Raw genomic sequence first — 27,964 nt, forward strand, 5'->3', positions numbered from 1 at the left:
ACGCGTTTTGCGCATTTCCTGCAGCTCGCGCTCACTCGCGGATTCAGGAGCGAGGGGACGGGAAGCGGGGGGCGCGCGCAAGGAACCAAAGCAGAAAAAAAACCGGAGCGGAGCTGGGGAGCGGAGCCCCGCCGTGATGTCCTCAGGGTGGTCGTGAAGACAAAAACACCGCAGCGGGGTTGACGAACACACAGAGGCGCTGCTTTCCGGAGAGGACGCGCAGAAACACCGCGGCACCGTGAGGTCGAGGAGCTTATCCCGGCGGAGAGCGAGTCTGCGACGGGCTGGACACCGAGCACCAATCCCGGATGGCTAGGCGCGGCTGCTCCCGCTGTCTCCCACCCTGACCCGGGACAGACACACGCACGGACCCGCGGTGGGGAGGCTCAGGGGCTTCGAGTGAACCCAACCGGAGCCCGTTAACCTGCACACCCCGCCCAGGCGTCCCTATCCCGGCCTGTTTCCGCAGATATTCTGGAATCTTGTCTGGAGCATAAACAAACACGAGAGCGACCTCTGAAGGGTGTGAGTCTGCGTTGGGGCTGCGTGTTACTGCACATCAGTGTGTGTGTGTCTGTGCGAGTGTGTGTGAGGATAACACAGTGTTCTGATATGGCTGTACTAGACTGAGAGTCTAAGGAGCCAGCGGCATTATGGGATGTAGCAGGACTGTGCAGTGACCCCCTCTCATTGGAAGGAAACACTCTGTGTACAGGAGCAGGAACAGGCTGACTAGTCCAAACACACACACACACATACACACACAACACACACAACACACACATCCCTGAAGCTATGCCTGTGTTCAGTGGCCTGTTGAAGGTGCGAGTGTGTGAGGCAGTGGACCTGAAACCCACCCCATGGGCCCTGCGTCACGCTGTGGGCAAGAGCGGCTCCTTCCTCCTGGACCCCTACCTGGCCCTGAACCTGGACCAGACCCGGCTGGGCCAGACCGCCACCAGGACCAAGACCAACAGCCCCGCCTGGCACCAGGAGTTCTGCACCGAGGTCCGCGAGGGACGGAGCCTGGAGCTCTCCGTCTTCCACGACGCGCCCATCGGGTACGATGACTTCGTGGCCAACTGCACCATCCAGCTGGAGGACCTGCTGCAGAACGGAACCAGGCACTATGAAGACTGGGTATGTGATTGATATGTGAGGTCCAGGGGCCTGAAAACCACAGGGGTGCTTGTTGATGCATCTGCCACACTTCTGACACTTCAATCAGTGTCTGCAGATTCAACATTGAGGGTCTGCAGCAAAACCTACTGTAGCACTGTCTTCAAAACATGTTTGATTGTGTGCTTACCGTGCCCTGGGTACTGGAGGGCATCATAGGCTGGAACTGCAGTGTAGAGTGGAACAGGTCCATAGTATGACCTTGCCCAGAGGCTCCTCAGCTGATTATGTTTTAATGAGCCTTCAGCCAAGTCCAAGTTCCTTTATGAACAGATTCTTCCAGGAAGGAGTCTCAGTTATTCATTTTCCGCTTCACAACATACATCCACGGGCACATATCCCTTCCTCAGAGGTTCACAACATTATTGCATCGTAGGCTGGAGCTTTAGTGAGCCCACTGCCTTGCTCATGAGTAGGGGATGCGCTGATCCAACTTTTTACGGATTCTGAGCACTGATCCAGCAACGTTACTCTCTTTTCACCAAATGTGAAATCAATACATCAGCTTCTTCCCTGTGTGGAACTCATTGAGATAAACAAGACGATATGATACTGAATAAGTTCAACATGTAGAAGAAACGCGTCTCAGTTCTTGGGGCCTTTCAGCCGCAAACATGCTCATATACCACAAATGACTTAGATTTTAAACCTTTGCACTTAAGCATTTTGTATGTGTTGGGTGTCGCTTCACTGATGAATCTAAGGGGATGGTATCTACATTTAGAAGATGTCCTTTCCACCATCTTCTTTGCCTTTCTTTGACAGTTTAGCAGCAAATTCAGTTCTAGAAGTCTCTTGTCAAATGGAGACATTCTCTCGGCCGTTCGTCCACCTCGGTCGGGTTTTAACCTGTGATGCAGTGTAAAGCTAGGGAAGAGTTTTCTGTACCTACATCCTGCAGCTCATCTGGGACATGGGAGCTGAACTTGCATTAGATCTGATTTGGACGTCTCAGCTCCAGCCTGTAGTCGTCCTTCCTCGGCCCCTTAACCTCCTCCTGCCCTTTTTGGAGTGGAAGCTGTAGAATCACAATTATTAAGCAGAGGCTTCACCACAGCCTGGTTCCTGTGAGTTGTCAGACACACACTCATACTGTGACTTCAGTAGCTGGACAGAAAGACTGAAGTTCCTTTCATTTGTTACGGTTTCTCTTCATGTAATCTCATTTGCGTCGGGGACTGTGATGCCGGAGCGCCACATGTGGATCTGTATACGAAGGGGGATAAAGGGCTAGTTGTTTTGGGTCTGCGAGTTTTGTCTCCAGCTCTGACATGTGATCTTCTTCCACTTCTGCTCCGTGTGTTTGTTCTTGTCCTTATGTCGGATGAGAGGCTGAGGAAGGTGATGTCAGGACGTGTAGTGGGAGCTGAGGACATGGATTTTAAATTACCACACGTGTTGTTTTGTAATTAGCCCATTAGCTGCAGTTAACGTATATTTCCCATCACTGCCAACCATTATCCAAAGCATATTCTGGGATATAATAATTTCCTACCTTTCAGGGTGGCCACTGGTTTCAGTTCATGCTCATACAATATAAAAATGAACTGAAAGCAACTTTAAACCTGTTGGAAATATGATGATAAACCACCACAGTTACAGCATTAGTGGCATTTCCTCTGTCAAAATGGCGTTTTTGTTGCGTGGTAACTCTGTTTTGAAGACTTTTTAAATACAGACCCTGTCTTCAGCTGGATTAACATATGACCATGATGTAATAGAAAAGAGAAGGGGCAACAAAATGTTCATTGTGGTGAATTCATCTAAAATCTGAAGCTTATTTTCATACAGAAGTAACTGAACTCTTTGTTAATATTTAAACGATGTATATGATTTAATAGACTGAAGAATGCAAAACCACATGGTACAGGTCCTAAGGGGCGGTTTAATTGATGTATAGTTGTGTAACATAATACTATATCGGTATACATTCGCATATAAATAAATAGACACACACACACACACACACACACACACACACACGCACACGCAGGGAGCGCACACACACCCCTCGTCCCTTGCCCATCCAGAGTAAGGTCAGCATATGGATCACTCTGTTGATTGACCACATCCCATCGATCACGCTGCCAGCTCGTCAATACATCAGCCTCCCAGCAGCACAGTCCCACCCACTTTCCCTGCGTCCTCCTCCCTGCATTACTCCATTACTCACCACTTCTGCCTCCCTCATCCTCCCCCTCTCCAGCAGTGATACCCCTCTCGTCATAGTACTTACACTTATCCCCCCGCCTTCATTTACCCATCGTCTTCCTCTTCCTGCCGGGCTTGTGCACCACAAAGGACACATATTGTGAAAATTTCACTTTTTCAGAAAAACAGGAAGAAAGTCTGTCAAGTACGACAAAATGTACATTAAATTGTAAAATGTAAAAAAAAATATGACAGTAAAATAACGAATCAATATTATGATGCTCTAATACCATTTGTCCCTTCCTGATACTGATTCAGATACCTGGACTTTGTGTAACGGCCGATATGAGAACCAATATTATACTAGTGCCACCGCTCAGAACTGAAGTCTCGCATACGTTACTCTGCACCACTTTACTTGTGAAACATTGCCCACCTGCTGACATTTTAGCTCTGGCTAACTCTACCGGAAATCACTGCTTCTCTGCTGCTCTCAAATCAGTACTTGCCAGTGGCAGTATGGCGCAACAGCTGTTGTGATGCGGCAAAGAAGAATAAATAATTTACGGGAAAGGAAAATAGCAGTTTTTTTCTGGGTGAAGATGTGGTAGATTCGGATCGATACATAGATTTTCTTACTCGCTGACGCCTGACCCAGTGTTATCGGCAGTACCGGAGGTATTTCTGATGCTGGTATCAGTATTGGAACATCTTTCCTGAATATGAATGCAAGGACCCATAGTGAGACCCAGACCAGAGTTGTACCAAATGGTAAGCTGCCTGCTGTTCAGATGAACAGAGGCCTGTGTACTTTAGCTCAGTCTTTCTCACTTCCTCCGTCCTTCTGCTGCCTTCCTCATCTCTTCATCTCTCCCAGTCTCTCCACTGTTATTCCCATCTTCTCTGCCTCCTGTTCTCTATTGTCCTCCTCCGCCTCTCCGCGATCCATCTCACATGGACCCAAGTGCTGTGGGCCAGGTTCCTACTCCGTGCCGCCGGTGAAATATTAACCAGGCTTTGATGCTTATTAATTGTCCCACTCAGTAATTGAGAAGCTCTGCGGAGCCCATCCCCATGGTGACAATGACAGCCTGTCCCCTTGGTGACAGCCTCTCACCCACAGAAACACCAGGGAGAGAGATGGGTAGGTGAGAATTGGGGGGGAGATAGAGGAGGGAGTGGGGTTAAGAAGAGAGAAAAACAAAGTAGAACACTCGTGGTTCTTTGCGAAGTCAGGATGATTTAAACTTCTTACAGGGTTTTTTAACATGGCCATTTTTGGTGCATTCAGCCTTTTTCTTTTATGTAGGACAGAGTTTAAGTGTGAAAGGGGAGAGAACGGGGAAGACGTGCAGCAAAGGGCTGAGTCAGAACCAAACCTACAGCTGCTGCTGGAGGACTCAAGCCTCCGTACATGGGGCGTTCGCTCAGCCAGGTCATTCTTCATGGGAAATTCTATTTTACCTACCAGATGAATTGTCGAGACAGCAGGAAAATGTCTGGGGAATTCACAGCGAGCGAGTGGGCGTGTTGATGATGTTTCGAACATGCGACAGATGCAACACAAAAAAAAAAGAATACAAATATCTCAGGATGAAGAAGAAGAGGAGCCATACACGTAGAAGTTGTCGATGAAAGAACTTGGAAAGACAATGAGATTTGAGAGCTTTTAACGATAAGGGCCGACGTCCGTGTTGATGTGCTGTAAAGAAACAAACATGATTTCTGCAGCAGAATCCATACATTATGTCCTGCGTCCTGAATGATGAACCCAGGCACCAACCCTCATCTGAATGTTCCAGACATTTTCCTGTTGTTGTGGACGGACGTGTCTGACTCGGACAATCTCTTTCTGTGTTCTTCAAATGTGAAAGGCAAACTCTGGAAAATGGCCATAGCGAATTTTCCTGACAAAGTTCAGTTCATGTCAGCTACAAAGTCAAAGCTACAATCCCAAATGTCCAGTACGATCGTCCACTGCTGTGTAGAGCTTCATCTGAGATCAAGAGCGACACAACACTTCACGGCACTGTTTGTCCTTCATGTAAGCTATCGCATGAATGCAAGCGCCGCTGCCACACACTCCAGATCATGTATGTGATTGTGTTGTATGCCTTTTCAAATGTAAAGCACATGGAGTTTACTTGCAGTGAGATGTGTTATATAAATAAAACCGCCTTGCATCGCCTTTGTATAGAGGTGAGCCACATGCCACTGTAAACAGAACTGTGTCTGTACATTCCTGTGGCAGCTATGGTATGTTAGTGCTGCAGCAATGCAAAGGATGATTATGATTGAAGTCCAGAGTCACACATTTGACTTTTCACTTTGAAATAAGCTGTTTAGCTAAATGGAGATTATTTGGCTGCTGTCATGGATGTTAATGTAAAGATTTAGTCAGAGAAATGCTGTATTATGACTTCGTATGAAATAAGTAGTAGCTATGATTATGGATCATAATATTTCATGCATGTGCCAGAATGAAAAATTCACAGTGAACCTGCCTTCGCCAAAACGAATGGGATTGAGAGTCCAAGTAAAATTGTTCTTTATTCAGTATTCATGCTTTAACCGCCTTTAACTATCATTTCCCATAAGCCCCAGATGCTCGAGGGATAAACAGCAGAAGAGGTGAGTCGAGGGGTTGGAGCTATTTCAGACATGACTGTACGCAGGACACAGAGGGTCGAACACAGTAGAAACTATAAAAAGTGGGGAAATTACTTAAAACAAGAGCGTATCATGTAAACGGACAAAAAAAATAACCAACCTGCCAACCTGCCATCTTCCTGCAAGTTGTAGTCTTTCCTGTGCTCACAAAGTAATCGTTATTTAACTCTGTTAAGATCGCAAAGGTTTCAGTTCATTTTGTCACCTGCTGCACCGCGTTTGTAGCAGTTTGTCTCAGATTATTTAAAGTAATCCACAAGAACACGCCTCATGTTTCCATAAAGATCAATTCTTGCCATCGATTTTTTTGTCAAAGTAAAAAAAAATGGACCTTTGCTAGATTTTATGACACAACTTGAAAGTTCTTGCTGAATCCCGGAGGAAAGCACGATGAGTGTTTATTCATTCATTCATTACCTATACCGCTTATACTTTGATGGTCGGCTAGAGCCTTGTAGCAGCTGATATTGGCTGAGAGGCGGGGTACACTCTGGACATGTTGCCAGTCTAACATGTTTCCAGTCTAACATGTTTCCAGTCTAAATTAATGTTGTTACTGTCTGCGTTTGGACTTGAGTCATCGACTTTTAATTCTCCTTCTAAAATGAGTCTATAAACAGTGTCAGGTAACTTTTAAAAGGTGTCAAAAGGTCCTGAGAGAGAGAGCAGAGGAGGTAGAAGGAGGAGGGAGTTTGGGGGGGAGGTGAAAGGGAAATGAAAATACTTACAGGAAATAAAAACAGGAAAGAGGCTGTGGAGAAGAGAGTGATGAAGGAGCGGGGGAGCAGGAGACGAGGTGTAGATGTGAGTGCGTGTACATGTAAATATATCAGGCTGGAGGCTGAGAGCTGTGAGGCTGCCAGAAGCTTCTAGGCACAAGTCAGAGAGGCGATGACCACACCAGTGTAATGTTTCCTCACGGGGACACAGGGCCACGTCAGATGTCAGCCAGCCTTGGTTCGACACTTGGCATCAACACTCACACACACACACACATTCACACACTCACATGCTTATACTTACCAGCAGCCAAGATTAATGAGTCAAGGACTTCTTTTAGAGGACAGTCTGTTTTTAAAGGGTTAAAATCCTTTCAAATGAATTTATAGTTTACGGGTTTGAACCGAAACATGTAGCTTTGTGAGGCTGACGTTTGAGCCGACAGTAAAACTACAAATCCTCTTATTGTTCTTGTTAACCCTGTTTCTAGTCATTGCTTCTGAGACCTAAATCAGCTACTTTTGTGTTTGTTAGCAGATGCAATCAGCCAAATCTATAATATTATTATAACCGTAGAATAGTAATAGTATGTAATAGTGTTAAAATTGGATTTTATCTTTGAAGAGCTCTGCCAAGTAATGTTGGGACAGTTTGTAAAGACGGACGACATGACAGCTCCCTAAAAGTGAAGCCAAAGCATCTTGATCACCACCTAGTGGCTGGCTGCAGTATAGGTCATAAATCCCTCCATGTTAGCAAACCAAAAAGTCAAAGTAAATTTTTCTCAAAGATGGTTTCTGTCATTTACGGTTGTTCTTATTACGCTGATGTATGTGAAAGTGTAAGTTTGGTTTTAATTAATTAATTGAGGCTGTAAAAATGGGGTAAAACGTCCTGTTTGATAGCTAAGACTTTTTTTTGGCTGCTCATACGTATCATGTAAGATTTCCTCAGTATACTGTTTGTACCATCACCAGCATTAAGGTCACCCAAGTTGCTTTAAGGTCTGGTCTCGGCAGCCTTGTAAATTTTGCAATTGAATCGTTGTTTTTCGACGCAGTCATCACCAGTAGATTTGTTGGTTTGGGTGAATCAAAAAAGATCTTTTGCATCAAGTTGAATTTGAATCCATGAATTTGAGGACCAACGTTGGATTGTCTCGACAAAGAGCCACAGAGTCAAACATGAAGGAACCTATTGTAGACATCTTTAAGACAGGAGCTGATGATATGAATACATCACTTTTAATATACTATTTGTTGTAGTCGCTTGTTAGTTAATAAGCTTGTGCAGTGAATAACTCTTTATTGATAAACAGTCTTGAGAAGATGAGCAACAGCAATACCATGTAGCCGTGTGGGTCGTACCTTTACAACGCCATCACCATTGAATTACCATAGCTCTCTAGTGTTGAGGTGCAGCCCTGTGTAGCCATCATCCTCAGCCCCGCCCTCCCACTCTGCTCGTTTCAAGACGTGTAATCATGGAGGTCACAGCCATATTGTCATCATCCCTTTCTCTATCCCTGACCCCCAGACTCCATTCTCTCACCGTGGCAAGTTGCCGGACAATGACATCATGGGCTCCACCCCTTGGCGGCCTCCTGGTTAAGTAGGACAGCCTGGATTTAAGATGCAGTGTTACCACAGTGACAATACACACACACACACACACACACACACACACACACACCAAGGGTTGACCTGATTTGGCATCAGTGGGCAGAGCAGCACGCTTGTATTGTGTGTGTGTGTTAGTGTGTGTATGTGTGCGCGCTGGAGTGTGTTTAATTCATGTTCTCAGTGAAAGGGAAGAAATGGGAGGATATTTGAGAGCTCTGGGACAGCAGGTGAAATGCACACGGTTTGTCCCCTCTCTCTCTCTCTCTCTCTCTGTGTGACCCCGGCAGTGTGTCTATTTTTGTGTGTCTGCCAAGATAGACACACTTTCTCACTCACACACTTCAATGCTATCTGCCTTTATCTTTAGCCAGGGACAGGACACAGGGATAAGGGTGATAGTTTCCTCTGCCATGGAGGTTATGTTTTCCTCTGTGTTTTTGTGAAAACACAGAGGAACAAATTACCACGAAACTGGTAATGATGCGGTATGGGTCAGGATAGAACCCATTAAATTTTGGTGTTAATCCACCTCAGGAATGGTTCATGGATCTTGATGAAAAAAAATCTGGCATGATTAGGGAGCTGATTTCTATAAGTGTGTGAAATTCGGAGCAGCTTCATGGATACTTCTTGTGTTTGATGCACAGTTTGAGAGCTTTGGGGTTCAACACTAAATCTCAGGTTTTTCATTGGCATCAGTATAAAAAGAACAAGTTGATTTATAGAAAATAGCTGCAATTTACATCACAATATTGGTAATAAAAATACAAATTAGAGAGCTGTGGTTATCCCGGTTCCTCTGTGGCCTCTCTGTGTGGAGTTTGCATGTTCTCCTGGACTCCAGCTTCCTCCTGCTCACTGAGTCTCCATGAAGTGTGCTTTCATTCAGGCAGCTCCAGCAGCGTGGTCTGCAGGGGCTGCTCTTCAGGCCGTCTGTCAGTCCATCTGGACGTCACACTCTCGTCTCCAAGATGACGGAGCAGTCGGGATGAGCTGAGAGGGAATGTCCGTTCCTCCAAATCTAATTATTCTCCCTGTCTTGTAGACGCTACTGGACGGTCTGACCCGTCACTCGTGGTAGGGATCTGGCTTAGCGTAGCCCCCCCCCCCCCCCCCCCCCCCCCCCTCACTGTCCTCCTCCTTCACCCCCACACAGCTCAGCTTCTCTTACATTATTAGCCGTCTGTGATGTTACATTAAAGATGCATGACTCTCACGCCGTCTCACTCAGCATGGGCCTCCCGTCTGTGTGAGTGTGTGTGTGTGTGCAAGTGGGCAAGCTCGAGTTGCTGACTGCTAGCAAGGAGAACACGCACGCCTGTTATTGTGCAATTGCGGTCGAGCTCTCTCCAAGCCGAAATTTGTTATTTGACAGATGGATGTGGGAGGCTGTCACTGAGACTAAACGCTCCTGAGAGAGACGGAGAGAGCTGTCTGGTTGGACAGAGATAGCGAGCTAGATGGACAGAGAGTGGGAGGGGGTTAGCGCCACAGTATTGATATAATGCAAGCTTTGAGTGCCCTGTCTGCTTGGTTGAGTGCTTCTCTGTGCTACTGCATATGGTGTGTGCGTGTGTCTGTGTGTGTCTTTTTTTTAATTCTAGCACTCGTGTGAGTGTGTTTGGGGCCTGTTTGTATGTGTGGCAATGGAGGGAATGCAAGAGAGTTAAGCTTGTATGTGTGTTTAACATTAACCTCCCTCTGAAGTCGATTCGAAAATCCCCAGACATTCTCTCTCTCTCTCTCACTTACACACACACACACACACACACACACACACACACACACACACACACACACACACACACACACACACACACACACTCTAACTGGTTGTGTGTGAGAGAAGGTTTGTGAAGTTATCTGTCTCCCTGGCTGTATCAGTGTCCTAATTGGACTAACAAGCTTAATGAGGGGAACTAGATTCTCCAGCTCTCTCTCTCCTCCCATCGTTCGTTGTCAGGGCGGGGGGTGCTCAGTGTGTGTGCGTGTCTGTACACGGCAGGTGAAGGCTGAGCCACGTTTCAATTCACTTAACAGGGGTATAGGTCATTTTAGTGGCGCTGAAACGATTAATCGATTCGTCGGGTTGACAAGAAAATGACGTTAAAACTGTGTTTCGTTTAATATACAACCATTTAATTGCCTAAACAATTAGGCAACAAAATAATCAACAATGTTAATAAGTTTTACCAGTCTTAAGACTTCATATAATTGCATTGTATGTTGCGATTTCCTTGATTTAAATTTCACCTTGCACCCAAATTTATCCCATTTTTGTCTTGTCTATTTTTATATTTTTATTTCATATAACTGCATATATATTATATTTTTATGTTTTATTTTATTTTATATTTTAGTTATAACAATAGGAAAAGTCCCAGAAAATGTCTGCAACAACTGACATTTGCGTTCTTACCCACAGCCCCTCTGGAAAATTTCTGGTAAATGTCGGGACACCAGTGCTTGTCTCAAAGCAGCTAATGCTACACTGGCCATAGGAAGACTTTAATCTAGTGTAGCATTTTGGAGTGAGAGCATTGGTATTAGGGTGTAACTCACCTTTGATTAGTACTCAGCGAATCTACCTTACATATTCAACCCATGCATCTGAAATCATGCAGAAGAGAATTTTAAGTCTGTCTTGAATTGAATTCAAGAGAAACGTCAAAGGCCTGTTTATTTCAGACTAATTGGTATGATATCAAACACTGGCTTGGTCTTAAATAATCTCGAAAAACCCATATCCATGTCATAGTTATCCGTATTGATTCGGAAAAATGATATTGAAGGCACTTCCCAGCTCAACTGGCCAGCGACAGGTGATGTAACAATGCTGCCATTTTTTTTGGCTGCCGTGCCACCTCAGGAGCCGAGCACTGAGTCAATGACGGTGCCGTCCATTTGCTCCGCTCTGTTTGAAAAATCACTCTCAGTCCATCTTTCAGCGGAAATCCTCGCTGAGATGCGACCGTTACGCAAGAGGTTACATTTGGGGATTAGCACAACATTTTCAAGGGTAGACATCAAGAATTGAATGGCGCTTATAGGTCACAAACCCCATGCAGTTGTTACGTGTTATACAAAAGGATGACAGTACTGCATAATGATACAAGAACTACATTTTTTCACTTGAGATAGATTCCTTGACCTCAGAGTTGCAACAAATGATAATTTTCTTTGTCTAATGTGTTGTTTGTTTTTACGATTAATCATTTTGGATTATCAGTCAATGATAGATAGAAATAAAAATGCTATTATAACAAGTGTTACTATTATTACAACACGTGTTGTCAAAAGTCAGAAACATAAAGATATTCAGTTTATAATGAAAAGTAAAGCAGCAAAACCTCTCATTTGAGGAGTTTTTACCATTTTCAATGACTTAGAAACTATTCAAATAATATTTCAGTCATCAAAATAGTAATAATGAGCAACGAATGAAATTAACACCTTCCTCCTTCCGATCATTGGCTGCCAACTGTAGGGTTTAGTTTAATGCACCACAAATTAAAAAATACATCAGGTAACATTTTACCAAATTTTTAAGGGAAAATACAAATCAATATCAGATGTAAATGATAGGATATGTACATAGTATTTGTTTAATTCACTGTGTGGTGTTTTCTGTCATTATTCTATGCTATAGATATTTGTTTGTGTTCAGTCTTTGTGTCTCGTCATTCAGCGATGCATGGAAGCGTGTGTGTGTGTGTGTGTGTGTGTGTGTGTGTGTGTGTGTGTGTGTGTGTGTGTGTGTGTGTGTGTGTGTGTGTGTGTGTGTGTGTGTGTGTGTGTGTGTGTGTGTGTGTGTGTGTGTGTGTGTGTGTGTGTGTGTGTGTGTGTGTGTGTGTTGCTGCCTGTGTGTGAGTCTGACTGTTGCATAAGAGGATCTGCTGCTGTCCCAGAGCTTAACTAAGGATTTAAACCTCTCTTTCTCACTCTCTCTTGCACTGTCTCTCTCCTGTCTCTCTCTCTTCCTGTTGTCGGCCGTCTCTGGTGCTCTCTGTTGCACTCTCGCTAATCTCCGTAATTGCATGTATAATGTCGGGCGGTGGGGTGGGTGAGGTCACTATTTGTTGAATAACTTTGTGTGTGTGTCCCATGTTTGCTTATCTATTAGTGTTTGAGCAGGAACATTTCTTTTTTGTCCCGTGAATATGAAATACCCAGAATCCTTTTTGATGACACCTGCTCACACAAACCGATCGGCGCTCAGTTTGACTTGTAATTCAAGCTGTTTGCTAATATAAATATGAAGAACATAGTGAGTAATAAAGATATATTAAAAAGGTTGGCGATTTAATCAGCTGTTGTTTTGATAAATCCATTTATATCAGCTCTATATAATTCATACTATGTAGCCTACTGTATGTAGAGGATTAATGGATTATAACACACGTAGCGAATATCTTGTAGTGACATCATTACTTCTCTCAGCAGCTTTGCTTCCCCTGCAGTCTTCTTCCTCCAGCAACTCGTCTGGGTTTTGGCAACTCTGAACGTCCCTCTGAGTGCGGCACAAGATATTAATTCTTAGCATTTTGCAGTGTGTTGACACTGATCTAAAAATATGAGGTTTGGATCAGACTCCACGAGCATTACTATGTCCAACATGTAATATTGGCTTCAAGTGTTTCACAGCATCAGAACATTTTGTCTAGGAAAATTATTTGACTCTGTTGAGGAGGGATTTGACTAATTTACCAGCACTTTAAGACAAATTTAAAAATGCATTTTGCAGAGCATGAACCCGTTTAATGTCTCCACTGTTAATAGCAGCATAATATTAACTAGGATAATATGCAAAAGTAGTGTTACACCTTATTTAACTATATGAGAATTGGCTTCTCTTGAACACCCTCTGTTGTCAGGATTCTCCAGAACAGGAAAGGACTCAGGAGAAATGGACCAGTTTTAAATATAGTGATTAAGTGATTGCAGCGTGCATTGAATAGGTGGATTAATTCATTATTTCTCATTTGTAATCATGAAAAAATATGTTGTATTGAAATAAAGTTGTATTCAGAAGTTGTAGAAGATTAGAATAGTAGTCTAACAGGCAAGTCTGACCACAAGTTCAATGTTTCCTGACCATGGTCTATTGGTCTTTCAACCAATAGACCAGGTCCCTCACTCTGTACCAGTGCTTGAAATGGGCCAGTACTATGTATTAAGGGTTACAACTATTTCCCTTGATTAATCAGTCAATTCTTTTGGTTTATAAAACATCAGAAAACATTTCAAACTAGAACAGCACTCAGTAAAGTGCATCCCTCTGCCAAGGCCCTAAATCCAATCAAGCTGCACCAGATTTCCTAATCTCATATCAGTCCTCTAAATAGGCCTGATTTTTTTCATCAAGATCCACGCATGAAACATCCCATCTCGCAATCTTAAAGAAAGTGAACATAGAAAATTCTTGGATTCCACCAAGTTTCGTCGAAATCCGTTCAGTTGTTTTTGTGTAACCTTGCTTGGAGAAGTAACTTGATGGTTGAAATGATGTCTGTGAGCCCAATTAACGTGTGATATTAACATTCAGTGAGTATTTGTTTATCTTGATAAGAAAGAAAATATTAAATGCTGATGCAGAAATGCATTACAACCCGAATGTGAGAGCAAATCTCTATGAAAAAGTTGAGCCTATGCAGCAGCATCACTTCTCATCGTCCCTTTGTCATGTCTGCTGAGGAGTCTACCAGCTTCGCCCACCTGATCTGCACATTGAGATGGAGTCACAAGGGCAGGGCCAAGATAACCGGAAACGTTATAAACATGAGGTGTAAATGAAAACCCCCCATTATAAGATCTTCTGCAGATAATGCATGAATATACAGTTACACACATTAATACCTGGAGGAAATGTTAACTGTGTGGATGAGGATGTTGAGGTCAGAAATGAAAACAGTGATAAAGTCGATTTTGATGCTGATAATGGTACAAGTGCTGGGGGGGGGCGTGTGATGCTGGTGAAGACGATGACCTCTTCCATGTGCACGGGTGTGTTTGTTTTGTAAAGGAAAGTCCCCCCTCCCTCCCTATCTCCCTCTCCCTCCCTCCCTCCCCTGCAGCACTCACTGTTCAGCTGTGTTATTTCTCACTGGTTCACTTTGTGTTTCTCTTTCTCTGTCTGCACAGATTGACTTGGAACCCGAGGGGAAGGTGTATGTGGTCATTGACCTGTCCGGATCCTCCACAGAGGGTGAGACCACCTCGACACACTACGCATACTGTCCTGCTGTAAACACACACAGAGGGAAAAAGAAAGGTATTTAACACAGAAAAGAATATCTAGTTTCATGATGGTTTTGTACAGATGTGGGATGAGTTAAAAGTTATGTGATTATATTAGGGCTGTCGCTTTGTGCTAGCATTTTTGTAGTGAAACAACATAACATGACTGACTTTTACACCAAAATTAGCAGATAAACGCAGGTTGACTCCATTCCCATTGACTCCATTCCCATTGACTCCATTCCCATTGCCAGTAGAGGAATTTGCCTTTCTGTTTTTTCCCTGGTGCGTCACGAACGCACCAACAACTCTCACTTCGCTGTCTTGTCAAAGTTAGTGCGTTCACCCGAGTGTTGCGTTTCCATCACTGTTTATCAGAGCTGGAGCAGATAAAAACCTGTGTCTACTGCAGAGGCATTTGTCCTGGGAGTGAATGCCCGCGGTACCCATTCCAAGTGCAGACAAAAGTCAGATGATAGCAGGTGTGAGTGGGTTTTTTGATCAGTGGAAAAGGGGCTTTACGTTACTGATAAATGCAATAGGTCAAGCTGATAGTGAGCGCCCTCTGTTGGATCACGAGTGAACAATTTCAAACGATCTGCAGAGCTTCTAGCCCGTTTTATGTTTTGTATATAAAATGTGACTATAAGTTTAAATCCTCTGCTGTTGTTGCCACTTTGCTGCAGTGAAACTCGAGGTCACAGGGTGTGATGGAACGATTACTGTGAAAAGAGGCCAAACATGAAGCCCGAGGCCGTCCTGTTTTCTTAGAAAGTCGCTAAACAGAATTCATCTCTCTCTCTCTCTCTCTCTCTCTCTCTCTCTCTCTCTCGCTCTTTTTCCATCTCCTCCATTTGTTTCAAGTGATTAAACATGGAAACGCCCACAGTGCCTTCCTCAATTAGTCGATGCGCTCGCTCACGTACGCTCACTCACCTGCTGCTGGATAAGAGTGATTTTCGCCTGCACCTGTGTACGTTCATGCCCGGTTATAAATAGAAGCAACTCTCTGCTTTCCAGTGAAATTTGCATTTATATACATGTATATGCGTGTGTGGTGGAAGTGACTGTGCTGGAGAGGATGCCGCAGTATAAAGGTGAACAGTTCCTCTGTATAAAGGAGGATAAAGGCAGCCGTGGAGAGTGAAGAGAGAGGGAGTAGGTTCTTAAAATAGTAGGTTAGATTGAGCCACGGATTACACACACACACACACACACACATACACACACACACACACACACACACACACACACACACACACACACACACACACACACACACACACAGACCCTTGTCTTGCCCTCCTCATCGATGATTGGACCCTCTGTTGTGACCTCTGGACCCTCTCTCCGCCCACTCCTGAACTTCCTCTCTGAGTTCAGCTGGCTTGAGTGCTCGTCATGTTAATGTATGCTGATAAAAATAAACTGTGTGTGTGTGTGTGTGTGTGTGTGTGTGTGTGTGTGTGTGTGTGTGTGTGTGTGTGTGTGTGTGTGCACGCGCTGATAGGACGGATGGAGAGAAGTAGGGGATGCAGAGATACAGGGCGAGAACTAGAAGTAGAGGTGGTATTTTTAGCAGGTTTATTTTTTTCCCCTGCTGCAATCTGTTCTCTGCAGTTTCAGACGACGGAAGGACTCCTTTATTTTCTTCTCCTCTCCTCTGTCCTCTCCATCCTTCTGCATCTGTTGGTCTCAGGAAGCAAATATTAATCTGACCTATTTGGACCATCTGCAGCCTCACCCCCTGTGTTTCAGTTTTCTTCTAATCCTTTTTCGGTTCCTTGTGTGAAGCAACATTCCACATAACACTTAAAATATAACCACGACAACACTTAAAATTACCAGCCCAACATTTTTGGTAAAAGCTTTTTTTAAGAAAAGGAACAAAAGGCTTGTTATGACCTCTGCCAAGGAGGTTTTGTTTTTGCCACTCTCTGTTTATTTGTGTGTTGGTTTGTTTTTTGGGTTGTCACAGGATTACGCAAAAACTACTGCACTGAAATTTGGTGGAAGGGAGGGGGCATGGGCCAAGAAATAACCCATTATGGGTACAGATCTAGACAAAAATGGCAGATTCAGGATCTTTGCTTTCTCTTTCTTTAACATTAGGAGACAGGGCATTTTCTGACATTTCTACCAATTTCCCTGGAAATAATAAATGGATCTTGGTAAAACAATTATCACACACATTTAGGGGACTGATATCTATGAGTGTGAAATTTAGTGCAGCGACAGTGAATTTCAGGGAACTGTGGGGCTTGGCAGACGCGCTCTACTGAGTGCCACCGCAGCTTTTAGAGCTTTTTGTTTGATTAATCTGGTGATTATTTTTATTGATTAATCTATGTATTGTTTGGTCTTTAAAACATGAAGAAAAAAAACTGTGACTTGTTTTGTTCAACCAACCCAAAGATATTTGACTCACTGCTGTGTCTGACAAGACAGAGCATCACATTTTCACTTTTGAGAAGCGTTTTGAGAAAAATTAAGCTTTAGTTTTTTTCAATGCTTATTTATCAATCGGATGAATATGTAAGTACCAGACAGGCAGACAACCAAACACACATTGATAAATTGTTGTATGAAATACAAATGTACCTATAATCCTAAATAGTATTTGAGAAACCACTGCAGCTTCAACTTCATAGATCCGCACAGTCAGCATTGTCACATTTCAAATGTTTTAACGGGACATGTTTAGTGGAAGTGACGTGAGCACACTTCGGTTCTCTTCAGAAAATGTAAACTTTTCTGTTTTCAATTTGTCTTCAGTCTTAAAAATGTTTTTCATAAATGTGTCTACAGTCATACATGATATTTTAGGAACGGCTTCAACTGTTACTTCAACTTCTGCTGCAACTTTTCTTCTTCCTCTAAATGTTACAACCGGTTTGATTTCTACAAAGATATTTGCAATTTGAGGAACCACTTAATTGCACATTGTAGTGCAATGAGTAATGAAATGAGTACAGTGCAATATTTTAGATAACATATTTGTTATATTTATCCTCGAACTCAATAGATTCTTATTCATTATTTTAGAAGCAGATGGGTTCCTGCCACAGTTGTATTGTTATTCATTTTCACGTCATATTTGTTTATGCCACCATCTGTAGTTCAGCATTTCCTCCGCTGTTTTTTTTTACATGTTTGTGTCTGATCGAATCCTCAGTCTGCTCGTGTGTGTGTGTGTGTGTGTGTGTGTGTGTGTGTGTGCGTGTCTGTGTGTGTGTGTGTGTGTGTTTGCTGGACTCCCAGGTGGTCATTCAGTGGGTCCAGAGTACGTCTGTCTCCACGGCGATCACTCTTAACTGTTGTTACGTCTCATCAGCCCTCCTTGTCAGCATGCCTCTGTGTGTGCGTGTGTGTTAGTACATGTGTGTAGTGTGTGTGTGTGTCTGTGTGATGTGTGTCTGTCCTGGACAGATGGATGATGTATTATGTAAAACAAAGTGATCCCAGTAATGGCCTGTTTAGCCCCCACCCCCCCCACCACCCCCTCACCAACACCATCATCAGATACACAAAAACACACACTTCCACTCACATACACTCCCACTCTCTCTCACACACACACACACACACACACACACAGGTTCCCTAGAAAGCCTGTCTGTAATCGAACTCTGGTGAGACTCAGCGGTAACCACATCTATAACGCACCCAGGAGAGAGATGGAGGGAGAGTGAGAGAACGGCAAACTAGGACAGGAGCGCAGAGAGGAGTGTGTGTGGGAGTGAGAGTGTAGGTGGTTCTCTTGTCTTAAGGTTACCCTCGGAAAGCATTTATCTTTGTGGGGAGATGCGGAGAGGAAGTGAAGGGAACGGCTGGATGGATGGTGCTCACTGAGGAGGAGTATTTTAATATGATGTCCTTCGTTTTAGTGCCCACACACCAAAGTATAAATAGCACGCAATCACATCTATGTATGCATAGGCCTCTGGTAGGTGTGAGAAAGAAGGAGGGAGGGGGAATAGGAAGATGAGAGGCCGTTGAATGATCAAACGTCTTGAGCAACATGATGCAAATGGTCCTTATTTGTACAAACCGTCTCAGGAAATAAAATCGATGGCCATAAGAAAACATCCGTAGAGGGTGGATGTGTCATCTGAAACGAACAAATGCTTTGACATTTTTATTGATGATCTTTTCCCGTCTGTTCACTCCACAGCCTCAGGTACCAATGACAATGAGGAGCGAGTGTTCCGAGAGAGGATCGGTCCCCGCCGACGACAGGGCGCCGTCCGAAGACGTGTCCATCAAGTCAATGGACACAAGTTCATGGCCACCTACCTGAGACAGCCAACCTACTGCTCACATTGCAGAGATTTTATCTGGTAGGAAACACTAACTCACACACTCACACAAACTTACCTGCTGTTGTGTTTTTTTTAACCACCCCGGCTGAAACGCTGACTCCTCTGTGTGTGTGATCCGATAGGGGCGTCCTGGGGAAGCAGGGATACCAGTGTCAGGGTGAGTACTTTTCTGTGGCGGGTTCCAATTTCTCAAGTAACATGTTGCATATCATTTATAATTTAATCCTGAGAACACAAGAGGGATTTCGTGCTGCTGAATGACAGCTGTGATTTGGTCAAAACCCGCCATCACCCAGAGAGTTTATGACCTGCATCACACCAACATCCACATGATGTATTAGTGGTATTTAAAATGCTCAGGATCAGTTTTCTCCATCTTAAAAACCATCATAGTGTTACTTACCTGTCCTGTATTGCTGCTCAATCAAATTGAATGATTCTTCATCGTTCAGTGCAGATGCAGGAAGTTGTGCTGCTTATCTACATAGAACAACAGACATGAATGGTTGTGGAAATTTTACTCGAATACCCAACACCTTTAATAAGGTCAGCTTTGGACCAGTGCATCAATAAGTGCAACCGTATTACATCAGAATCATGTGAACATCAAATTAAAATCTCTATCAGATGTTTCATAAACACAAATGTGTTGATTAAAGTTTTGACTCTGTACTTCCAGTGTGCACGTGTGTCGTTCACAAGCGCTGCCATGAGCTCATCATCACAAAGTGTGCTGGGATGAAGAAGCAGGAGGACACACCAGAGGAGGTACACACACACACACACACACACACATTTACATGCAATTACACACACTTACCTACCTATAGACATCAACACATACAAACTCAATCATAAAGGTCTTTTGTGTATAATAATTCAGATTCTGATGATTTACCACATGTATGGCTGTGTTTTTGTGTGTGTGTGTGTGTGTGTGTGTGTGTGTGTCTGTGTGTGCGTCTCCCTCTGTAGGTGGGTTCACAGCGGTTCAGTGTTAACATGCCCCATAAGTTCAGTATCCACAACTACAAAGTCCCCACGTTCTGTGACCACTGTGGCTCCCTGCTCTGGGGCCTCATGAGGCAGGGCCTGCAGTGCAAAGGTGAGTTCAGGCACAGCTGGGAATTTTGCAGGGAAACCTGATAACAAAGCTTATGTGTCCAGATAATTAAAGTCAAAAGCTGTCAACAAAAACACAATTGTTTCAATGACACACACATTATATCTTTGCAGAGGAAGATTTGTTTGTGTGCGAAGTTGGTGAGCAAATATTGCACATTTTAGCTCAATGAAAGGATGAATCGATTATCAGAATCATTCAGGGACTCAGGGAAGGACTCACAAAAAACAACACATATCGGTGCCAACAGTGGAAGCCGTCTACAGCTTACTGAATAAAAATGCTTTGTTCATGAATCATTTCGCAGTCAACACAGTCATTATGCCGATCTATAGGGATCTACATCCAGGGCAACTTGCCGGCTGACCTAATCCCCCCCCCCTGCATATTCATTCTCACACACCGGTTTGTTTACATGTGGGAGGCCAACTTTCACTGCAGATTCACTGTCGTCTGAGGAAATTCTAAAAGCTAAAAAACAATGTTGGATTATGCCACGGACTGTTATGAGGATGAGTCATTTCTCTGTGGTGGTCGACTGTATTTATTTGAACTGGAGTAAACAGACAAGAAGCTAAATCAAACAGGACGATGTACCTCAGGAAATTGGTGTTGTTCGTACAGTCGGTGCAGAAGGAAAGGTTGATTCCAGTCTTGGTGAATTCAACGTGTCCATGGATGATTTAACTCCTTCAGCATAACTATTACAAATATTTTATGCGAGTCTGCCTGTCCCTGAATCTCTACAACGGAGATGGCGAATGAAAAGTTATTGCAACCCAATAGAGAGAAATAAACCAGAATAATACTTTAATAATCCTGAAAATCGATTGATCGTTTCATCAAATCACTAAAATGTCAAATATTTGTTGTTCCACGAACCTCCAGCTTTATAAATAAGCTGCTTCTCTTTTCTTTTCTCTGATTTTATCCTGTTAAATTAAATTTAAATCGGCTTTTGAACTTGAAGATGCCGCCTTGACTTTCAGATTATAGTGAATTCTCTTTTTTTCTGACATTTTTAGTCCATGTGAGAAATCTATTATTGGTAATGAAAATAAGTAAAGAGAGTAAATAAAGTTGCGGTCATAGCATCCAGAGATGGTGTCTTCTGCATTAACAATGAACTTTGATACCTTGGATACATTTTCCTCTTCTTTAAAAAGTCACCTTTTAAAAATAAATGAGCCTGAACCTTTTCATGTGTTTTTGCTGTTTTGCAGTGTGTAAGATGAATGTGCACAGGCGGTGTGAGAAAAATGTAGCTCCTAACTGCGGCGTGGACGCCAGAGGAATCGCTAAGGTCCTGGCTGACCTGGGAGTCACGCCTGACAAGATCTCGAATACCGCGCAGCGCAGGAGGAAGGTAATGAATCATTCTCACTGTGATGCTGCACCAACCAGAACAATAAAGAGCTGTACCTCTGAAGTTTGATTCTGCATTTGGAAGGGCATTGGTTCTTTTTAGAAATATGTTATTAGCTTCTTCTTGTTTTTTCTTCATGCTCGAACTGAGAACCCGAGATTAAACTCTGCGGCGCATGATGATACAGGTTTTAAGAGGTGAACCCCAAATGAAAGGCCATGTTGTCTCCTTCTCTCTCCAGTTGACTCCAGGGCAGGACCCTCCCCAGTCTCCTCCTGAGCTCTCTCAGACCGAGAACAGCTTCAGCCAGCCAGCTGTCCCCACCTCCCCCTCACAGCAGGGTAACACAACACAAACACACGCACACACATCATCATCAAAAAACACTTTTACACAAACATGAAGATATTTCAAAGCCCTCTGAGATACATTCTGAGCAGCATGTGGTTTTACTGTGTTCATTTTACCAGTGAGAGCCAGTCATTTTATTTTCAGTAATAATATTGTTGCTCCTTTTGAGTACTTGAATATGTTATTGTCCCTTTAGATATAAGTCTAACCCTGATTTACCTACAGTAACAATGATCCCCCGCCACCCACCACCATTTGTTACTGAGTCATCTTGTTCTCACACTTTTTAAGCTGAGAAATAAAAGTGAACTTTCTCTCTGTGGAAGGATTCCCATTTTTATCTTATCGAACCAAACTACGATGACACAGGTTACAGCTGCTATTTAATCCACCTTGCCAGAGAAACTTTAAGAGAGTCATCCCAGAATATGATCATTCATTTCAAAAGGTTATTGAAAACTAATTGTTAACAAATAATGGGAAACGTCTCTCTTGTTGTACGACGAGCTGAACGGTGACAGGAAAAAGGGCAGCAGCCTGTTCTCACTGATCCTCTCTTCCGATGACACCCACAGACTTGGCAGAGTTAGATCGCCTGCAGGACGTGCTGTCGCTTGACCAGCAGGGACCCCAACACTCCTCCTCCTCATCCTCCTCCTCCACCAACTCCTCTTCCTCCTCGTCCTCCGCGGGCAGGGAGAACGGACAGAGTCAGAGGAGGACCCTTAAGGACTTCAACTTCATCAAGGTTCTCGGCAAAGGCAGTTTCGGCAAGGTACGGCGGCTCAGAGGAGGCGTTTTAGGGGGATGTTTGTACGATTACTGTTCTTTATAATTATGTCACTATTATTCTTTTAACACCACATTCAGTATCTGGTAATGTCAGGGAATATCAAGGACCTCAATACACCAGTCATATGTACATTATATGATGAGGCAGAGGCTGTTTTTACATTTCAAAGAATGTTTGTCCAAACACACCAATACAAATTCTTTTTTTGACTTTTTGTTACTTTTTCAGTAAAAAAATAATAACAAACAAGAGATTTTGGTATTTAAATGTGATTTGAATTATCATGTTTAAATTATGACAATATATAAATCATTCAATGTTCAATTTTATGAGGTAAAAGCTGAGATATAAGATTTATAATAATGTGGAGTTAAAGGTTAAAGTCTTAAACTTCTGTGATCTGCTTTCTTCCTCTTTCTCTATTTCCTTCCTCCTCCTCCTCCTCCTCCTCCTCGCTGTGGTCTCTCCCTCTCAGGTGATGTTGGCGGAGCTGAAGGGGACGGAGGAGGTCTTCGCCGTCAAAGTTTTGAAGAAGGACGTGATCCTGCAGGACGACGACGTTGACTGCACCATGACCGAGAAGCGCATCCTAGCCCTTGCCCGCCGACACCCCTACCTCACCCAGCTCTACTGCTGCTTCCAGACACGGGTAGGAAGGCCAGACAGCACACACACACACACACACACACACACACACACGCACGTATTTGATGGCTAATGTTTGTTTTCTCAGTCTCACGCCTGTTTGTCTTCCTCTGTCTGCAGGACCGTTTGTTCTTTGTGATGGAATACGTGAACGGAGGAGACCTGATGTTCCAGATTCAGCGATCCAGGAAGTTTGATGAGCCTCGCTCTCGTTTCTACGCCGCTGAAGTCACCTCAGCCCTCATGTTCCTGCACCGTAATGGTGTCATCTACAGGTAAATACCCCCAGCACCTCCTTTATTTTCATGATAAAAAAAACACTTTGAACCAGAAATATCTACTAGACTCTTTAAAATATTCATGTTCTGTCTAAAAGCCAGGAAAAGCCAGAGAGCCGATGAGTGAAGTTTATAAATGGCTCAGTATATAAGGAACATACCAGAAGGTGCATGACAACATGATTCACACATGCATTAGGTCGTGATTCTCATGTGGGGGTTTTTTTGCAACGCATGCTCACTTTTCTCAGCAAGCCCGACTGCTGTGGAAACCAGATGGTGCTAATTCTCTCCCTCTCTGTCTGTGTCTCTCGTAGGGATCTGAAGCTGGATAACATCCTGCTGGATGCAGAGGGACACTGTAAGCTGGCAGACTTCGGCATGTGCAAAGAGGGCATCATGAACGGAGTGACCACCACCACCTTCTGTGGCACGCCGGACTACATTGCGCCCGAGGTGAGCCGAACTCAGCCCTCAGATCATGACATTGTCCTCAAGATGCTGGTTTTATATATCGTGGTCTCAACTGTACTGTGGTGGGATGGTTGCTAATTTAAGAAACTCAAGTACTGCAGGCTTTATTTTGAAAATGATTTGTCTCCGAGCAGCGATAACCCTGTTATCCACCCTTAAGTAATTTTTATTCGACTTGACAAAAGCTCTTAGAGACAGCAATGCTCTCTCCAAAGATTTAAATCAGCCAAACAACACCTATGAAACTCTTTTATGAACATGTAGCACCTCGTTTGTCTTCTTTGTCTCCTTATAAGAAAAAAAAACAGAGTGTAAAGAAACTCTGTCTCTTTTTTACAGAGGTTTTACAGGGACTATTTCTGTCGTCATTAGGCAACCAGCAGACTCAACGTTAAGATCAATGGGTTTTAGAGGTGGATTTCTGCTATTTTGAAAGAGGCAGGTTAGCTGTTTCCCTGTTTTACCCTCTGCACCACCTGAAGAATCTATCCTGTGAAAATGCAACAGACAATGATAGTCCTATAGTCTGTTAGACAGTTGTATGTTAGTTGGTTCAAATCCCGTCCGTCCTTCACGTTAAACTCTGTCATGTTGTTGAATTCAGATCCTGCAGGAGCTGGAGTACGGAGCGTCTGTGGACTGGTGGGCCCTGGGCGTGCTGATGTATGAAATGATGGCCGGGCAGCCTCCGTTCGAAGCCGATAACGAAGACGACTTGTTCGAGTCGATTCTCCACGACGACGTCCTGTACCCTGTGTGGCTCAGCAAAGAGGCCGTCTCCATCCTCCGAGCGGTACGGCTCATCTCTCAGACACACCTCATTTTAATGTTTTCTTTAAGCGCTGTTAAAATCTCTTCAAGAGTGAATCTCATCTCCTCGAGGCTCGTCCCTGCTTTAAGGCGTCTGTGATAAACTGAAGAAAAGTTTAATTTAGTTCAATTAAGTTGATCAGACCTTGTATTTGTGACTTGTTTGGGGGTTTTGTTACAGTTTGTTGACACTTCTCATTACTAAACACCCCAAAATATAATCTGCTGTGAGGAGATCTTTCAGTGATCATTTATGTGGTGATTAGGAGTTTAGAAAAAGTCAAAACTGGGCAGAGTTTCATTGCAAACTGGCAGTTTGTAGATGTTTAAGTTGCATATAGCTCCAGTTGGTGCCATGCGGTATGGCACGGTCACACAATGCAGGCGAATATCACAGGTCAAAGTTCACCAAAGTTAAACCGCATGCGAAGCCACGCTGCAGATTTGCTTCACCACAGGAAGCAAATGTTTTATTCAACCCGTCGCTCACGCTGATTGGAAGTGAACCAGGAGGCAAAGCTTCGCCGCTGATACATTCACATATGTGTGACTGAGATTTTGATGTAAAACGCTGATGATACAATCGCTGTATGTAGACTTGGATCTTTAACCAGCATGTTTTTCAGGCAGGTTTTAACCTAAACAGCGTTTCACCTGCATATCACCACGCTGCATTATGAAATAGATGTTTGTATAATCTGAAAAGTCTCTATGAAAAAGTGTTTCCATCATGCAAGTAGGTGTTTATCACATTAATATTCTTGTGATCATTGTTATCACACAGTCATTCATGTTTTTCTCACCACCTGCTCAAATCAGACTCATTCAAAGTGCACGTAAAACAGACGTGCACTTCTCTGTGATACTGAGGAGAATGAAAAAAAAAAAGTCAGTCAGAGAGGTTAAAATAATAATGCCATCATAAAAACCACAGCAGATCACAAAGTGCTCTCACGGCGGTGAACAGACAGCGGAACAAATGCGACGCAGCTTTCAGCGGCGTTAAATAACAGCAGCCCTCCGCTGACCTGTTTCATCACTCTGCCACTACACCTCTTTGTTTGTAGCATTCACAGAGCCATTAATGCCTCCGCTCTATTATTAGCAGCGAAATGCTTTTTGCTCAACCCTTATCCTTCTGTTTCTGTCCTTGTTGTTTTATGCATGAAACATCAGCTGGAAACGTCCTTTTTTTTTTTTTAAAGGGCCTGCTTTTCAGACAGCAGAAAATCTCAGAGTCAAGATTGTGTGTCGTGTGTTTGTGTGTAGTTCATGACCAAGAACCCGGCCAAGCGTCTGGGCTGCGTGGTGAGCCAGGGCTGCGAGGAGGCCATCAAGACCCACCCCTTCTTCAGAGAGATCGACTGGCTGCTGCTGGAGCAGAGAAAAGTCAAACCGCCCTTTAAACCCAGAATCGTAAGTAACACACACATATTATTACACACACAAAACACACTGACATCCCTTCAAAGCTGTAAATCTAAAGGAAACAGTAACTGTGGACATCTGCTGTGACTTAATGTCTTAATTTAGTTCCCATATGCAAGAGTGTTTCCTGCATTTGTTTTTGGTTCTTACTGATTTTGTTTTACTTTAAAAAAAATGGAGCAGACTGTTGAAAAATCTCCAGAAATCCAAAAGTTGTTGTTTCCTGCTGCAAGGTCATTCCGCTCTGCACGTCACTGTAAAATAAGGTTCTCTTGTGGAAAGAAAAACAAACTCCAGTGATAAATCATACTTTTTTGTTTAGCCAAAGTACAACCACAACGATTTGTATTAAGACAAAGTTTTTGCTTGTGATATTAAATAATTTTCCTTAAACTAATCATGATATGTGCCCTAAAACTCATCACTGGTATCATCTAATACTGGAGAGTTTCAAACCAAACCCAGCGGATACTGAAGAGTTAAAACAATCCAGTATTGCATTAGAAAATGCAAAGGTTTAGCTTAGAAGAAAGCAAAATAAACTAATGAATAAGAATACAATGATTCAAAAGTTTGTATCATCTTATGAGCCCAAAGAAAACTAATGCGATATTTTGGGTTGGATCCACTGCTGTAGAATCTGTATTCACTAACCACACACTGAGCTGACTGTATGAACGTCACATACAAACAAGGCAGTAAGTCTGAATGGCCAGAAGGTGTCGCTATAATATTACTCTCATAGCACTAGATTATAGTGAAGTTTCTTTCTCTGAAGTCATTCTTTTCTTTGTGTGTGTGTGCGCTCTGCAGAAGACCAAGCGAGATGTGAATAACTTCGACCAGGACTTCACTAAGGAGGACCCCGTGTTGACGCCCACGGACGAGGCCATCATCCGACAGATTAACCAGGAGGAGTTCAAGGACTTCTCCTACTGCGCCCCCGAGGAGACACAGACCTAACACACACACACACACACACGCAAACACGCACACACTGAACCAGAAACATTAAACCCAGCACGCATTTACACGCACACATGCAGACACTCATACATGTGTAGAACCACAGATCCCTTTACAAAACACACACACACACACACGTGCAATCACTCCTTTATTTTTAAGCTATTGGTTGTTGTTACTTTTGGAATATTCTTTACTTGCATTGTGTTGTCCTTGTTGCCTGGGTTTATTATGAATATGAATATGACTACACACACACACACACACACACACACACACACACACACACACACACACCTGCACATGCTCTCACACACATTCCCATGTGCACACGTTTAGCACATAATCACACATACACACTACAATCCCAAGTTTTTACACGCTCGCACATACCTGCAGACTCACTGCATATGCTTAGACAACCAAACACACACACACACAAATCTACACACTGACACTGCTTCTCTCCCCAGCACCTGTATAAATGTGGACTCTAGGTGCCGGGTGCAGAGGCCTGTATATAGCCTGTGTCGAGTGGCTGTATCGTGTTGGTATCGTCTGCTAGTAAAGGAGAGTCGTGGCGCATGGACAAGCACCCTACCTGTGTTATTATTGTCCTTAATGTGGACCGGTTAGGGCCAAATACCCTTTGTGCAATACCCTGACTATCTATATATTTTATGGTTTTGTTTGTTCAAGTGTTATTTTTGTCTTTCTTTTTTTTGTTTGTTCTCGAAATGTTATTTTTTTGGTTGTTGTTGTCGGATTTGTTGTATGATCGATCGCTCTCATCCTCTCTCGTGTGTACAAAGTGAATGTCGAGCTTTAC

At 43.4% G+C, this 27,964-nt stretch overlaps 1 protein-coding gene and 1 long non-coding RNA gene across 5 annotated transcripts; one reads left to right on the forward strand and one right to left on the reverse strand.

Annotated features, from left to right (window-relative positions):
* On the forward strand, positions 1-27,695 carry prkcea (protein kinase C, epsilon a). 4 transcript variants are annotated; one of them, XM_034570729.1, is made up of 16 exons: positions 1-1,140; positions 14,484-14,613; positions 18,754-18,919; positions 19,024-19,058; positions 19,581-19,669; positions 19,877-20,006; positions 21,248-21,390; positions 21,632-21,731; positions 22,317-22,516; positions 23,010-23,183; positions 23,300-23,454; positions 23,775-23,913; positions 24,536-24,724; positions 26,011-26,157; positions 26,983-27,151; positions 27,385-27,695. In XM_034570729.1, the coding sequence occupies exons 1-15, from the start codon at positions 796-798 to the stop codon at positions 27,130-27,132; spliced, it is 2,292 nt and encodes a 763-aa protein (XP_034426620.1). In that variant the 5' UTR covers positions 1-795; the 3' UTR covers positions 27,133-27,151; positions 27,385-27,695. The 4 variants fall into 4 exon arrangements, with proteins under 4 accessions (XP_034426620.1, XP_034426621.1, XP_034426619.1 ...); XM_034570730.1 differs by having other exon boundaries at positions 26,983-27,148; positions 27,384-27,695; XM_034570728.1 differs by having other exon boundaries at positions 2-1,140; positions 26,983-27,695.
* Positions 27,315-27,783, reverse strand: LOC117752983. Its single transcript, XR_004612173.1, has 2 exons — positions 27,564-27,783; positions 27,315-27,432 (listed from the first exon to the last, which is right to left on the reverse strand). It is a non-coding gene; the product is annotated as an uncharacterized LOC117752983 (long non-coding RNA).
* Between the last annotated feature and the right edge of the window lie 181 nt (positions 27,784-27,964).

This window comes from Hippoglossus hippoglossus, chromosome 19 (genome assembly GCF_009819705.1).
Source record: "Hippoglossus hippoglossus isolate fHipHip1 chromosome 19, fHipHip1.pri, whole genome shotgun sequence".
Classification (NCBI taxonomy): domain Eukaryota; kingdom Metazoa; phylum Chordata; class Actinopteri; order Pleuronectiformes; family Pleuronectidae; genus Hippoglossus; species Hippoglossus hippoglossus.